Genomic DNA, 15184 nt, shown 5'->3' with positions numbered 1-15184 from the left:
TTCACCAAAACGTAAAACGAATGGTATTTTCACTAATGATCAGCTATAATGTACCCAAAAGGGGAAAAATAATGCCCCTTATGTTTTACAACTTCAATTATACTACCATCTAAGATTTTTGATTCACACCATGTTAGGCACTAATACAATTTAATTCTTGAAATATGTTGCTTTCCCTATGAAGAACCATTTTCAGTCTACAGATGTTAACTGAAACTGCCAATAATACGTATTCACTTCTATGAGAATTGAAGCTGTATGGTGATTGGGTGAATATTATCCAACTATAACATATATGACCAGTATGATTATTTTTATCTCAGGCTGCAAAGTTCTTGATAATTTGATGCCACCTTCTTGCTAAAGAGACAACACCAACAAAGAAGAAAGCATCAAATTATCAAAAAGCTGACAGCCAGTGTTAAAGAAGTTATTCTGATCGGTTTGGCCAAATTGATTTTTTAATTATAACTACTATGGTAAATCTTTTTACTAACTGTAATAGTTGGGTGAACATTATCCAATTATAACAAATATGACCAGTATGATCATTTTTATCTCAGGCTGCCAAGTTTTTGATAATTTGATGCTGTCTTCTTTGCTGAAGAAGATAGCAACAACAAAGAAGAAAGCGTCAAATTATCAAAAAGCTAACAGCCAGTGGTAAAGAAGTTATTCTGATCGGTTTGATCAAATTGTTGTTTTAATTCTAACTACTATGGGAAATTTTGTACTAACTGTAATAATTGAAGCTGCCAAACCAAGATGAGCAGGCGTCTTTAATAAAACGGATATTGATAACCAATGTTTTATGAGCTTCATAAAAAAATTGTCATATTGATTATTGGCCATAATACAGTCAGATTACATACTCGTTATTGCAATGAATGCAGTAGAAGTAAGAAATAAAATATTTCATGTTAGTATTAGAATTAAAGTAGAAGTGTATAGAAAGAGTGTGTTATTAAGATGTAATTAAGAACAAATTTAATAATTTATTGACTAAAAACAGCCATTTTAAAGTTTTTCCATTTTAATGAGTTATCAGCTAATCACGCTTAAAGCAAGTTTATTGAAATGGAAAAGCACTGCCTCAAGTGTCACGATTTCAACTGCTCATACTTTCCCACCTCATCAGAATAGAACCTAGTTCGAGCAAGATTAGTATTCTGATCCATCATTATTGGCTTAGACAATTGAATACTGTTACCATTGTTCTATGAGAACCAGTCCACTGGGAACACCTTGGTAGCTTGGTTTCCCATAGTGGAAACTGTGATAACGATAACGCGTTAGATAACTAAATGCTATGGGAACAGAGCTTACTGCAGTGTTTACAAACAAAATCTTAATTGATTGACAAAGAGGTTAATGAAATGCCAGACAGGTGGTGAAGGGTATTGCGTAATCTAAATAGCCACTTGTATAATGGGATGTTTTATTATTGGAGCAATTAACAACACATTCATTAATGGTTTGGTTATGTCAGTTTTATTATCTAAGTAATTTATTAGTTCAAACCGCTTCTTTCGTTTTGGAATAAGATTAAAGTCAAACCTAGCAGTGGGTATACCCATTTTTAATGACCTATATTAGATTTCTATACATACCTCTCAAATTAAAAGGAAAATAAATAATGCCAAAACAAAGAATGTATTTTTTCTATACACACTAGACATTAAATTTGGCCATCCCCACATTGCCAAAGAGCAAGGCTGTACCCAGAAGGAGATATGGGAGATCAATCCCCCTGAAAATTATTTTGATATAAGGTAAAAAATATTGCTTTTTTACCTTGTGAGGGTGTTTTCATCAAATATTTATCAGATGCAGCTAAAACCATCCAAAATTTTAATAATACGTCAACACACGCATTATTTTGAATATTTTGTTACTTTTTAAGTTTTAATAGTACATATAAACTCTCTTAATCCTGGATTTATCACTATATCGAAATAAATTCCTGGGTACGCCCCTGCAAAGAACCATGGAGGTCAATGTTTAGGTTATGTTTTGGAGCTCATAATTATAAATCTACTTTAAACGCAAACCAAAGCACAATTGTGTCTGGAGATAGTTATGCACACAAGTTATAGTAATTTTTACATAATGTACCATATTTCATGGGCTATAAATAGAGAAAATTATTGTGTTTAAATTGTATACCCTCATAATGATGGCCATTTCCAATAACTAAATTGTTTGCTTGTGAAGGATCGCAAAAGAATATTTTCACCAAAATGAAAAATGTAACTACAGTATAATGAATAGTGGAGGAACTAATAGTTTTATGACATATACTACTAAAGGTCTTAAAATCCAGTAATACTTGAATAAAAACTCAAGAATGCATGCTAGTTAGCTGCATTCATAATTATGCATTTGTAGATCTGTTTTTAACATGAGCATATAGTTATAAACAGTGTTATAAATAGAGGAATTCCATAAGTGTTTCACTTCAACAACTTGGATTTTAATGTCTGAATGCTAATAAATTGTTAAAAACATGATTATTTGTTGGTAGTAGTGGTTTACAATTTATGATAAATAGAGTTTATTGGAAAATGTATTCTTAATATAAATTATAAACAATCAGTACTTACTGATAATTTTCATACAGCTCATTCACATTAGTAACATTAAATTCAAGTTTTTGAAGACACAAACGTTTATGAAATTCCTATTTATAACACAGTTTTAAACTTTATCCTGATGTTAAAAATGGAGCCCCAGATGGAGGAATGGAGGACTGGCAGTTAACTAGCGTGTCCTCTTAAATCTGTAGAAACAAGCACTTACCAAATTATGTAAATATATTTCTTAAATAAAAAATGGAATTGCAATAGCATTTTTCTTTAGGGTAGGCCTAAACATTTATTTCTGCTCCACAATGTTATTGAATGAAATAAAAGTTCCTGCTGTTTTTGAAAGAATTGAATATAAACATTTCTCTAGTTGCCTAACACTTTATGTTTACAATGGTTTTTGACGATAAAGTAAAACTAAACATTGTAATAATTACATTACACTTCCAACATGAAATGCTTCATCATTGAGGAAAAGCACGTTTATAATTAATTGTGATTGTCATAGACTGGAAATATCTGGTACGATCCAGAATTAACAAAAACTTCTTATCTTATACCAGTGAGCCTTATCTCCACACCAGGTTTTATAGAAATTGATATTGAATCATACCTGGAATACACAGAGCTTATCTAAGTATCTGGATCAAGTTGGCTTTGATGTTTCAAATACCCAACCCTAATGTTTTGAATAAACTGTTGAACTGTGACATAACCTCAAATAACTTCCGGACCCGTAATGCCGTATCACACATGACAAAAGAGAAAACCGAGGAGACAAATGCCACATTTCACGGTTGGTAGTCGCGGTTGCGGTGGTTTCTCCAGCCAAAAACTCTAAGTGGTATGATGACTGGAATTGCTATGATGATGCACATTATGTCATTATGTGTCACAGTCCTTTCTGCAACTGTAATCAAACACAATGTTGTAATCCTCTAAACATCTCTATTTTCACTTTCACTGTTTCGAGATCAAACCATTTAAAATAAACTTCGCAGTATTCATTTTATCATTTTAAATTGTCTACATGGTTGCTCTACATAATTTTAAAAATATTCTAAACGTTTTTTAAAGATTTGTCAAAAAGTATTTTATGGCATATAATGATATTCTTTTTTGTATTATTAGTGTTGGAAGGTTTACAACAGTTAAAAAAATTAGTGCTTTATTATCAATCAATTATTTTACATCTCTGCTAAAATATTATAATAATCACATGTACAATTCGATAAATTATAATCACATTTTACTTAGGCTTGATTTATTTATTTACCAACATTTTCAAGTAAAATAATTTCCTAGTTAAGAATGCTAAACAATTGATACTGGATGTTTTTAAACAATTGTAACTTATTTTGTAAAAAAACTTTTGTACTAATCAAATTAAACCAAACTGGTTATTAAAATAATATGTATTCTCATAAGGCTAAAGTATAGAAGCATTAACTTATTCACATCAATTCTTTGGTTTTGTCATAATACAGTAATTAGTTCTTCTGTTGATGAATTGAATAAAATAATGTAAGTAGTAATATTAATTATTTTTGTATTTTATATGCGTAATTTAGTGAATCATTAAAAAATCTATATTTAAGACTGATGAAATTGAATACATTGTACTGCAACAGGGAAAAGTGGCATAATAAATACTCATATATAATTTATTTAAAAATAATACATAACATTTCTAACAAATTCTAAAATACTCAGCTTTGAATCATAAAACACTTATTCAAGGAGCGAAAAGGTTTTTGAAAACATTTGAAAAATAGGGAATTCAATGCTATTTAGATCTTGAGAGATCTCTAGATGGAGTTTATATTATTACTGTAACCACTTTGATTTCATTTATGTGGATCTGGTGATGTATTCATTGAAAATGAAAAATCTGACACAATTAAAATTGACTTATTATTGTAGTGTTTGTTTTTAAATTGATTAATAATTCCAATACGAATGAAGCTTCTACAATGTCTTCTTCGTGTGTCTAAAAAGATTCATTCACATGGAAGCAAGGACGTATCCAGCAAGGGGGTCCTTCCCCGGACCTTCCCAAATTTTTAATTTTTTCAATTACTTTTTTAGTAAACTATTATTATTATTTAAATAATTCAGTATAACTGAGATGTACTGCTGAAAGATCGTTCTCAACAAAGAAACGGGTCAAGAACTTTTAAGAAACAAAATGGGGCCTTATTCTCTGTCCACTACGGGAAAATATCATTTGTCTGCCCCCCCACCCAACATTTTTTTCCTGGCTGCGTTCTTGCATGGAAGCATAGACAATACAGATTCCAATCCTCTAATGGTAGTGTTTTATTTTTATAAAATAATGGCAATGTCCGTGGGTACTTTCAGATTAACCATTGTTAACAATACATTTTAAACAAATGCTTTAATTATGGTTATAAGAAAGTGATATTACTTACCTACACCTTATGTACACTAATAATCCTACAAAATGGATCTCAAAATCCAACAAATAGATTTTCCTACATATTTCTTACAACAAATTTAATAAGAAAATAATAATTCTGAAATGTTGACATTAGCATTGGCACGAATAACAGTGGCAATGAGAAAAACACAATAAATACATTTTGTTTTTCATTGTCAGTAAGCTACAATGTTATATCTGATGAAGTTTTTTGTGGAATTAGTTGATTGGTATGATTAAATTTCATCTGTAGAATTTTATATTGTAACCTGTTATCCTAAGATTTCAAATTGTTGTGCTAGTATTATAGTAATTCACGTGCAATCAGTTAAAATTTTTTAAATTTAATATCTGTTAAACTTTTATAAATTCTTTTGTTGTTCAATTATTTTAAAATCTCCTTTTGTTAAACTATTGTCTTTCATTATGATATTGATATTCAAAGAATAATTTTAAACTGTAATGATATTTTAAAAACTGAATAGTTTGGTTTTATTGCTTGTGTCTGACCATGTCATCTAGACAATATTACTGACTTTGTCAATGCATGTCATATGTAAAAAGGCAAATAAAGATTGATTGATTGATAAAACCTGGCAGTTTAGTGAAGTCATCCAAAGTGTATAGATGCTCTATAAACCCTAATGTTACCCTCTGAGAAGGTTACCCCAGAGCGTAGCTCAACCACTGGTATTGTGTATATTTTACTTTAACCCTTAAAATAAGGTATTTTTTTACCCCTGAAATTGAATGGTATAGTTCTTTGCCCCAAGAAAACTCTCTGAGCATAGGTTAGATAACCTACATTATAATACAAGGTAATTAATTATGCAAAATCAATTCCACAATCCGTTAAATTATGTTGTATAAACTTTTACAATACAGGGTTATTTCGAGAACAGTTTGGTTAAGCTTGTACTAAAGCAGAGGTTTTCAACCTTTCAGACTTTGTAGCTCCCTTAGTACAATAACATTTGGTCACACTTCCTCTTTACCATCATCACCTTATGTGGTTAAGACAAGTAGTAAAATTTCAGTTAGTAGTTAGGGTATAGGTTAGACTTGCAAGTTTTGAAGTAAAATATTTGATACATTTTTTACAAAACGTTTAATATTACCTCAAATACCTTATTGAACATACTGTTTTCACCATGCATGTTTTGAAATTTCACCAATGCTTGAGAATAACATTTTATGTCAATTGTCTCTTCCTGGATGTGGTTAGGAAGTACCGTATACATCCCACATCAGTTTGAAATAAATCTCTTGTATAGTTGAAACAGATAAACTTAAATTTCCAACTCTCTGACCTAACATCTGGAAAATACTGTTCCATTTAATTTTCAAGTTACACGAAATGCCTTAATACAAGTTATTTAAATTCATCGATTGATTGCAGTGGTAGATGTATCTTCAACAGCTTTCTCGTTTTCCATTTCAAAACTTCCGGTAGAGTAGGGTTTCATATGTCTAGACCACATGGCAACATTACTCAAAACAACATTGCAAATAATGCACTGACGTAACAAACAGTGAAAATGAATCCATACTTAACATAATCATCAGTATACTCTTTTCTTTTGTAGTTATTTGGCCATTTTTAAGCGTACTACAACTTGCCTGTCCCACTTATTATATTTGCTGGTCCAACAAACTACAGTACAATACTGAAAAAATATGTATGTTGAAATCACATAATAAACAAACTAACACGTAAGCATTAAGAGAATAGCTTGCAAGCATGTTCCCCAACACTTTTCTATTATTCTAATACACTGACTCCCTTGAAAATCTTCTACGCCTCCCCATGGAGGCAGCCACTGATGGCGAGCACCTCTGTACTTGAGTATGAAAAGATAGCGTTATTACAAATTAATTGTAATATTTAAATTTTACTGTGGCATGTTGAGTATTTGGAAAACAAGATTTATACACAACTATTGTTATTTATTCATAAATGTATTTTTTAAACCCTACATTTGAATTAAAAACTATGATTTTACTCATAAAAGACTATTTTTTATCCCAATGAAACACAAATTGATAATTTGTCCAGGTTCTACTACAGCCGTGTGACTCCCAACCCCAAAAAATCCCGATCTGCCCCATGTGACACCGCCGCGTCCCCGGCTCTCCACGGTTGCCAACTTCGAAGAGTGTGTGCTTACTGCAGACCCAGAGTGCAGCTTCCAGACTGGCCACCTCTACGATCTTGCCATCCCCTACTTCTGTGGCCACGACCGTTCCTGCATGTCAGTATAAGTTTGTGCAAGAAATGCTAATTTTATGATAGTGGGGTATATTAAGTTAGAAGTCTGATTACTTAGCAACATTGTATTTCTAGGAAAATGTTGTAAAAGAACTTTTACTAGAGAAATGTGAAGTACAAAAAAGTTTAAATGTTTTTTCTGTATAACTATTAAACATTTGAAAAACTAAGTGTTTAGATTTTTACTAAACATATCTTTATAATTACATGTCTTGCGTTCTAAGATTGCTAGTGTTTGAAGCAACATTGTTCTTATCAGGCTAGAATCAAGATGGCAACGAGTTCAGTACATCTCTTAATTTTTACATTTGGAACCAATCAATTTGTACCAATTAAAAGAAAATCAGAGACTAACTTTTGAACAACAAAGGCATTAAATTTGGGATAGTAATTGATATTAAAGTTCATTCATACTGCTCAAATGTCCATAATATTAATGATTTATAAATTTAATAGTAAAAGATGATTTTACTATTAAAACGCATTTCGTCAACACTGTAATATCTTCATGTATCCAAGCATAATCATTTCATTGTAGATTAAAATAAAAAACAATCAGTTCACAACTAAATCACACATAAATAAATAAAAGAAATATTTACAGAACACAAATTTCTACGACGTGGTGGCTACTACATGTTTGCGCGTGCTAAAGAGTTTGCAACTACAGGAGGAAGGAATTTGACTCCATATACAATAGCAGTAAAAAGTGACCCTGACAATGTACTTAATGATAAGATAAACACAAAACCAATTCATTGTATGATTCGACAATGCACCTGGAGGTGATGGATCAGTTACAAAGTCAATCTTGACAAGTGCCTTCCTACAGTAGTAGTTGTCGAAGGGACCATCCGTCCTGCACATGTGAACATGTGGCCACTGCGTCAGCCAATTTGTGTTCTGTAAATATTTGTATTTATTTACGTATGATTGTGTTGTTTACTATATGTTTTAAATTTTAACGTACAATGAACATAAAATGTAACGTAGCAACAGTAAGGAATGTCATAGGTATAAATCATTAATAATTGATATGTCCTTCTCCGTAGACTAGTGGATACAGTGACGGCTCTCTAACTGAGAGATCACGGGTTCAAATCCCAGGGAGGACCAATCATGATAGGAAAATAGCCAAAGTGACCATAGAGCTGATGCTTAAAACAGAATTTTTAAAAAATTGATAAATGAGAATGAAAACCAATGCATGTTCATACTTCTGTATTAAGCTGTGTCCCCTTCAAACAATTTTAACTTTAAAACATGATTCATTTAGAGCTCAAAAAAAAAAACAATAACAAACAATAGAAAAAATATATTTGAGTGTCTTCTACAGATTTAACACAGTCTAATCTAAAAACGGCTAAACCAAGTGTTTTTGGTTTGTATTCATTGAAAATTGGAAAAGGTCTAAGTACTGTACCATTAAATTGTTAAAAAAATTCTTAACAGTAAAATTACTAATCTAATACACAAATAGAACCAAAACTTTCTCTAAAATCACAAAAAGTAACAACTACGAAGAGTTAAGAAGTTTTTTCTCCGATTAAAGTGCTTTGTTGTAGTGACAAAAATGTTATAATGATCTATTCTGGATGATAGTACAACATCATCCAGAAATGGATGTGGGTGATGGTAGTAGTGTGTTCTGGTGTTCTGTTTTTGGGTCAATGAATTTTTTTTAATTTCAGTCAGCCCTTTAAATAATTTTCCATTCCTAGAATTACTTCCCCTTTAAAAAGACAAGAAAACCATTTTTTATCACTCACCAAGAAATTATCAGCATTTATGAAGGAAAAAGGTTGTAAACAGGCTTAAATAAAAACAGCTGAAGATAAAAATATAAATGTTGACAGTACATACACGAACCATACCTTCAGGAAGTGACATGTTTCGCATGATTTATAACTTAAGAAATTGCCATTTTTCAATTAAATATAATTTAAGAAAATTACATGTTTTTAATAAAATATTGTTTAAAGAAATTAACATTTTTATATTGTTTTATATAGTTTTCCTGTTTAACTTTCTGCGTCACCCTTATACTGCGGGGTGCGTAACAATATGAACACGGTAAATATTTGTATTCTTATCTTCAACCATGCTTTTTTGAGTGATTCAAAGATGCTCGTAATACTGCTTTAAATGCCTTTAACTCCATTTGAAGTGTCCAAACAATTTTTCTTGTCTTCAGAAAGGGTAGTGATTAAAATTCTTGTTTTATAAAGAAATAATCCCCCCACCAAACACCAATTGCATTACAATGATGAATAAAAATTATATGGTTTTGGCATTTTACCGTGCATTATTTTATGGTGTTGGCATATATATATATATATACTAAGATACAGACTGATTTGTTGAGAAGGGTCCTGAACGATCGCTGGGCCTTAGAGCGAGCCAAAGACAACGTGGAACGCTACTTTCCTGTGGTGGGGGTCCTGGAGGAACTTAACTCCACTCTCTCTGTCCTGGAGAAACGGCTGCCGTATTTCTTCAAGGGCGTGCAAGAGATTTACTTCAAACAGCTACTTGGTAAAGTTATAATCTTAAGGAATGTTGGAACTTTGATTTTTAAGTCGAATGTGCTAAACAACCCTTTGCTGCAAAGCAATAGTACATTGGCAAGGGTAAGAAATAGTGTTTATTGCGTTCAGAAATACCGATTATACATTCTGCACTTCTTGAATCAAAGTGTTCATCAATATTGTATTCTGTTTTTTGAGAAGGCTGGAAAGGGATGAGACCCTTTTTTCTTCGTATTCAGTCATGGGTTCTGATATAGCATTACACCAAAGGAAATGCTAGTCAAGGATCCTCGTTCCTGATTGGCTGAAGGTCTTTTACTTTTATTGTCAAAGTATCTACAATAAATAAATATGATCAATAATTTTTTAGGTTCCTCACAGTTCTCAATATTAAACTGCTGTTGGTGTTATATATTTATGTTAACTGCTAAAATTATTCACATTTTATTTAGTACGTCTGAAGTTGACACTGCAATATTTGCATTGAACCATCCTTTAGCTACGTCACCGAAATTTAAGTTTTTTGTGGAAAAAATATTGAAGAATTTTAAGTTGGTGCCTTTTGAAGTGATGGTATTAGAATTGCCCACCACAATACAAGAGTGAACATTAATAAAAGTTTTGATATAAAATTTCCACTCTTTTTTTGTTCTATAATATTTATTATAATTATGTTTGGATGTTAATAATGTTCAGTTCTTATTTAGTATAACTAACATGAATATCCAGACTAGTTGCTGTGTTCACTGTTTATATCCTAGAGCTTAACCCCTTCTAATCATAATAGATTGAATCAAGTCTTAATCTCAAGATTAACACGTTTGCTACCAGGCGGCGCATATTTGCGCCGCCCGGGTCACCGTAACAGACCAACGTTACAAAGTGTGGTTGTTATACACAGACCGAGAATAATTGGTGTGAGACTAACCACAGACCAAGGATAAAATATTGTTGAATTGAGCTATAATTCAACAAAATAACCTAAAATGTATGTCTGTACTGTTCTTATTTGATATATTGCTGATTTGCGTAATTTTTACGGCGGCCCATATGTGGGACGCTCGGTCTATAGCATCAAAATCTTAACATAGACCAAGCGTCCCATATATGAGCCACTATTTATTTGCTCAGTTACTGTAGTTTTTAGGGTAAGTTTCAATCAAACATGCATATCTTATTATGAGAGTATTTTATTTCATGGTGCAAAAGCTCAAACAACAGAGTCATATAAATATAGATTCATTTAATTTATTATTATACATATCTTATTCGGCTATAGGCCTACAAGAATTTTAATTTTAGAAATTAAAAGTATAATATAAGAAAATAAAGTAGAAATAAAGTTTATTTTATTTCGTGGTACCAAAACACAAATGGGATTCTTTTTACTCTACAAGACATAATACACGACTGTTAATCCATATCTTATAACTATCTTACAAAATAAGTGAACATTATATAAATTATTAAATTTACACAAATATTCAGAATGTACCACGTTACGTTATATTTAAGTGCTCACACATTCATATTCTAATTATTGTGCTACTGGTTATAACAAGTTGGTATGAATAGGCCAAACGGTTTGTTATTTGAGTAGCTGCAGACGGAGCAGGTATAAAATGTTTGCTTCCTCTTCTGGTTTCTCTCTCTGCAAACATGGCATCTCAGACGCTTTTACAGCTTCACGGGAGTATGGGCAGACTGTGAAGAGTGGCTGGAGCGAGGATTCCTTGGCATGGGCTCTATCTGAATGTAATTTTTTATTACGATGTCCTTGAACTTCAGGTAGGTTGTTTTGGTGGCAAGCCTTGAGAAAATGTAGACACCATTCGACAGGAAGACGTCTAGCAGGTGGAAAAAATTTTAACAAAACTTAACCTCAACCCTAGTTCAGAAGAAAGAAGCCCATGGTGTGAGGTTTACAACAAGAACAGTGTAGGCTGCAATGAACAAGTTTATCAACTGTGCGGGACGTAATTTTTAAGATATCCAGAGACCAAGCGTCCCATATGTGAGCCAGACATCCCCATAGACCAATACAAAAGTATCAAGTCTCTAAAATAGACCAGTGAATTTTCAAGGCAATAATAGTGGCATGCAAACAGCGGCGCAAATATGGGACATCAGTCTATTTGAGGTGCCCCGAGCGGCGCATATTTGGGACGCCGGTGCACGGGTAGAAACCGTGCGGCTCATATTTGAGCCGGCTGGTCTATGGGTATACGACTTTTCTTCACATGGTGGTAGCGAACGTGTTAACCCTTTGAGTGCCAAGTATTTATTGAGTGGGTATAATGAAAAGTGCCAGGTATTTTTCTAGTGGGTGTACCTAAAAGTGCCAGCCCTTTTGAAAACATTTTGCAAGGTTTTAGTAAAAAATTCACAGTTCGATTATTTAATAAGCTATCAACATGATTCTTTTTTAATTTTTCTTTGAAAACTCTGTTTAATTAACATAAAATAACAAAGTTACCATAACACTAAATGTAGGAATACCAAAAATAGACTTACCTAAAAAAAATTCAAAACTTTTTTAAATTTCATTTTTCAACCACATTATTCATATCCAAAAAAATGCATATCCTTTTCTTAGTCCATATCACTGGAAAGTGTATGCAATTGTCTGTAAATCTTGAAAAATTTATATTATTATCTTCAATATAATGAGTGAGTTATACAACTTTTAAGAAACTATTGTCACATTGTTTCCGGTAGCTATGGCAACCAAAAATGTTTATATATGAGTTTCATAATTTAAAGTTTGTAAAATAAACACAAAAACTATACAAACACACTTAAGCTTGATGAAAACTCCTTTGAAAGTACATATATACACAGAAAAATATTAAAGGTTACAATTTTTAGTGACTTTTTCCCGAACGTCCGGTAAAATCGGATGTTGGCACTCAAAGGTTTAATCTATACAAATCTCTGACGAGATTTACAAAAGTATTCATTTACAGTATATCAAATAATATCTTAGTATAATGAAAAGTAATCTAAAACCCTTTTAAAATGTTTTTATTGCCATACACGTGTTTCGGTATTCAACCATCAACAGTGTACATTAACCTCTAAATTAATAATAAACAATTAAGTATACACATGTGGATCATTTAAACAAATGTTAAATTTAAATGAAATAGTTGTAATTTTGATTAGTAATCTGTATTTCATATATTATTTTTTTCAAAAATTGGGTTTGCCTTATTTTTCAGATTACTATTAAAATGTTACGAGGATCTTTATTATAATTTAGATAGATATGTAATTCTTCCTTTGAGTTTAATTTCTCTCCTTGCCTTTCTTAAATTTTCATTTTTTTTCAATATTTGTGTAGTTATAGTCAATTACTAATAAGTGTTCAGCAAAATTTGATTTTATTTTAGACATGTTATTTGTTTTCAAAGCTTGTATATTATATTCTGTAAACCTTTTATTAAAATTTCTACCAGTTTGCCCAATATAATAGCTTTCACAGTCGCTAACAGTTAATTTTAAAAGGGTTTTAGTTGCCTTTTCGTTATACTAATATAAAGATAACCTTATAATGTGGAGTTAATATATAATATCTATTTATTTCAATCATTTCACGATTACAGTCACGGCCACCAAATACGGCGGGTGGGTGGATTTGCGCTGTTGCCACGTATGGGACCGGTGAAGCGGAGGAAGGTCGAGAATCGGTCGCACTCAGGCACAAATTGGCAACGCTGTGTGCACATTGTTGCCTAGTCCAAGCGTCGGGGCGCGCCGACGCTGCAGCTTTCACTCGCCACCCTGCCAGTGCCAGTGCCAGTCGTATTGTACTGTCTGACTAGTTAGTGAGTGTAGTTACATACTAAAAACGGAGGAAGCTGGTAGTTCACGAGAAAATGAAAAAAAACACCTGTGAAAAGGAGACGATTAGAGGGTATTAAAAAAAGTGATTTAAATAGTCAAACTAAATGTGTTGTAGTAAACGTTCTGAATTTTGTTTAATAATAATTACTTAAAAATGTTTCTTTATTATTTCTATTATTACACGTGTTTAAAATGTTTATATTTAAAATAATTTTGCTAAAGAAGGCAAAACAGATTGTTTTAAACATGGTTATTTTTACTAAACTTAAAATATTTATTTAATTTTCGCTACGGTTACAATACATAGTACTATAGTTGAGTAATGATAAAAATAATAGAAAGTAAAGTATTGCTATTAAAAAAAGTTGAGTAGAAATTGTGTGTATACGCACGGCGCACACATCGCTCTGCGTGTTTGGTTTCAATAATTTAGGTTTGCACGCATTTCCCAGCGAAGTTAGTAAACTGAGAAAAATTTGTTTGGGACAAAAAATAAAGTTTATACCTTTGTCTAAAACTTTGCCACAAGAAAAATGTTCCTAACTAAAAAATAAAAAACTTCCTCGCTTACTGAAATGTTTAATACACCATGTTAATGAATTAAAACTGGTTTGTAGGTATTTAGGATTTAAAAATTACATTTTTGTATTTACATACAAAAATTATACACCGTTATCATCAGCAGTCTCTCCTGAAGCCAATAATACGATTTTCATCTTTGTAACTTGTAAGATGTCATCAGAATCTCAGGAGAAGGCAAACAACATCAAGCTCTAAAATGGATACAATTCAGGGATTCTTCTATTTCACGATGTTTGCACAATCTGGCAACGGCGCAATTCCACCCACCCGCCTAATTTGGTGGCCCCGACTGTAGTGTTGAACAAACAGTCCAGTCAATAAAAAAGTTACGGTTTAAGAAAAATATTATTTATTTAACGTTGGTTTACTGAGAACAGTGAATCGAGAATGTTTACGAACGTTTCAGAGCCGCACAGGAACAGGAACAAGCACCGCCCCAGACATGTGAGCGAGGATGTCAGACGGAAGTTACAGACTAGCCTCAAGCTGGAGTACGAGTTTTACAATTGGCTACGGCGGCGACTTCTCAATCAGGCCTCTTGGATGTGAAATGCAATTAAAATCAGACAACACAATAGTCCAGGAGTCAATTTGCAATTTTTAAGCACACACCTCGTTAAAAAAAAAAAAAAATTAATAGAGAAATCTCCCCAAGAAAAATGTATCATTGGCCACGCCAGTTTTGGTTGAAAAGTATTAATAGAAATGAAGGGTTAAAAATAATAAATGGTAATTTTATTCTCTGATTATATTTTTGATACAATTTTAAAACCAACCATCAGGTACATAAATACATGTTGAATCAGGGTTGGCTAACCATTTAAAGACCCTTAAAGTGGTGATTCAGTCTCTTTATTTAGGTGTCCAACGGCCATATAATATTTACAGTATGACAGTACTTCTGCGATCCTAATACAGTCCTGATGTTTAAGAT

At 32.1% G+C, this 15184-nt stretch overlaps 1 protein-coding gene across 2 annotated transcripts in view; it reads left to right on the top strand.

Moving 5' to 3' along the window:
• The window catches only part of LOC124367890 (heparan sulfate 2-O-sulfotransferase 1-like), a 47502-nt gene extending 32709 nt beyond the window's left edge, over positions 1–14793 (top strand). For both annotated transcript variants that reach the window (XM_046825080.1, XM_046825081.1), the window contains exons 5-7: positions 7082–7277; positions 9663–9829; positions 14657–14793. In XM_046825080.1, coding sequence (XP_046681036.1) covers positions 7082–7277; positions 9663–9749 — 283 coding nt within the window. In that variant the 3' untranslated portion in view covers positions 9750–9829; positions 14657–14793. The remainder of the gene's footprint in view (positions 1–7081; positions 7278–9662; positions 9830–14656) is intronic.
• Positions 14794–15184: the final 391 nt, after the last annotated feature.

The sequence above is a fragment of the Homalodisca vitripennis genome, chromosome 8 (genome assembly GCF_021130785.1).
Source record: "Homalodisca vitripennis isolate AUS2020 chromosome 8, UT_GWSS_2.1, whole genome shotgun sequence".
In the NCBI taxonomy this organism is placed as follows: Eukaryota; Metazoa; Arthropoda; class Insecta; order Hemiptera; family Cicadellidae; genus Homalodisca; species Homalodisca vitripennis.
The sequence above is the reverse complement of the archived record's forward strand: the minus strand, read 5'-3'. Positions and strand labels throughout refer to the sequence as shown.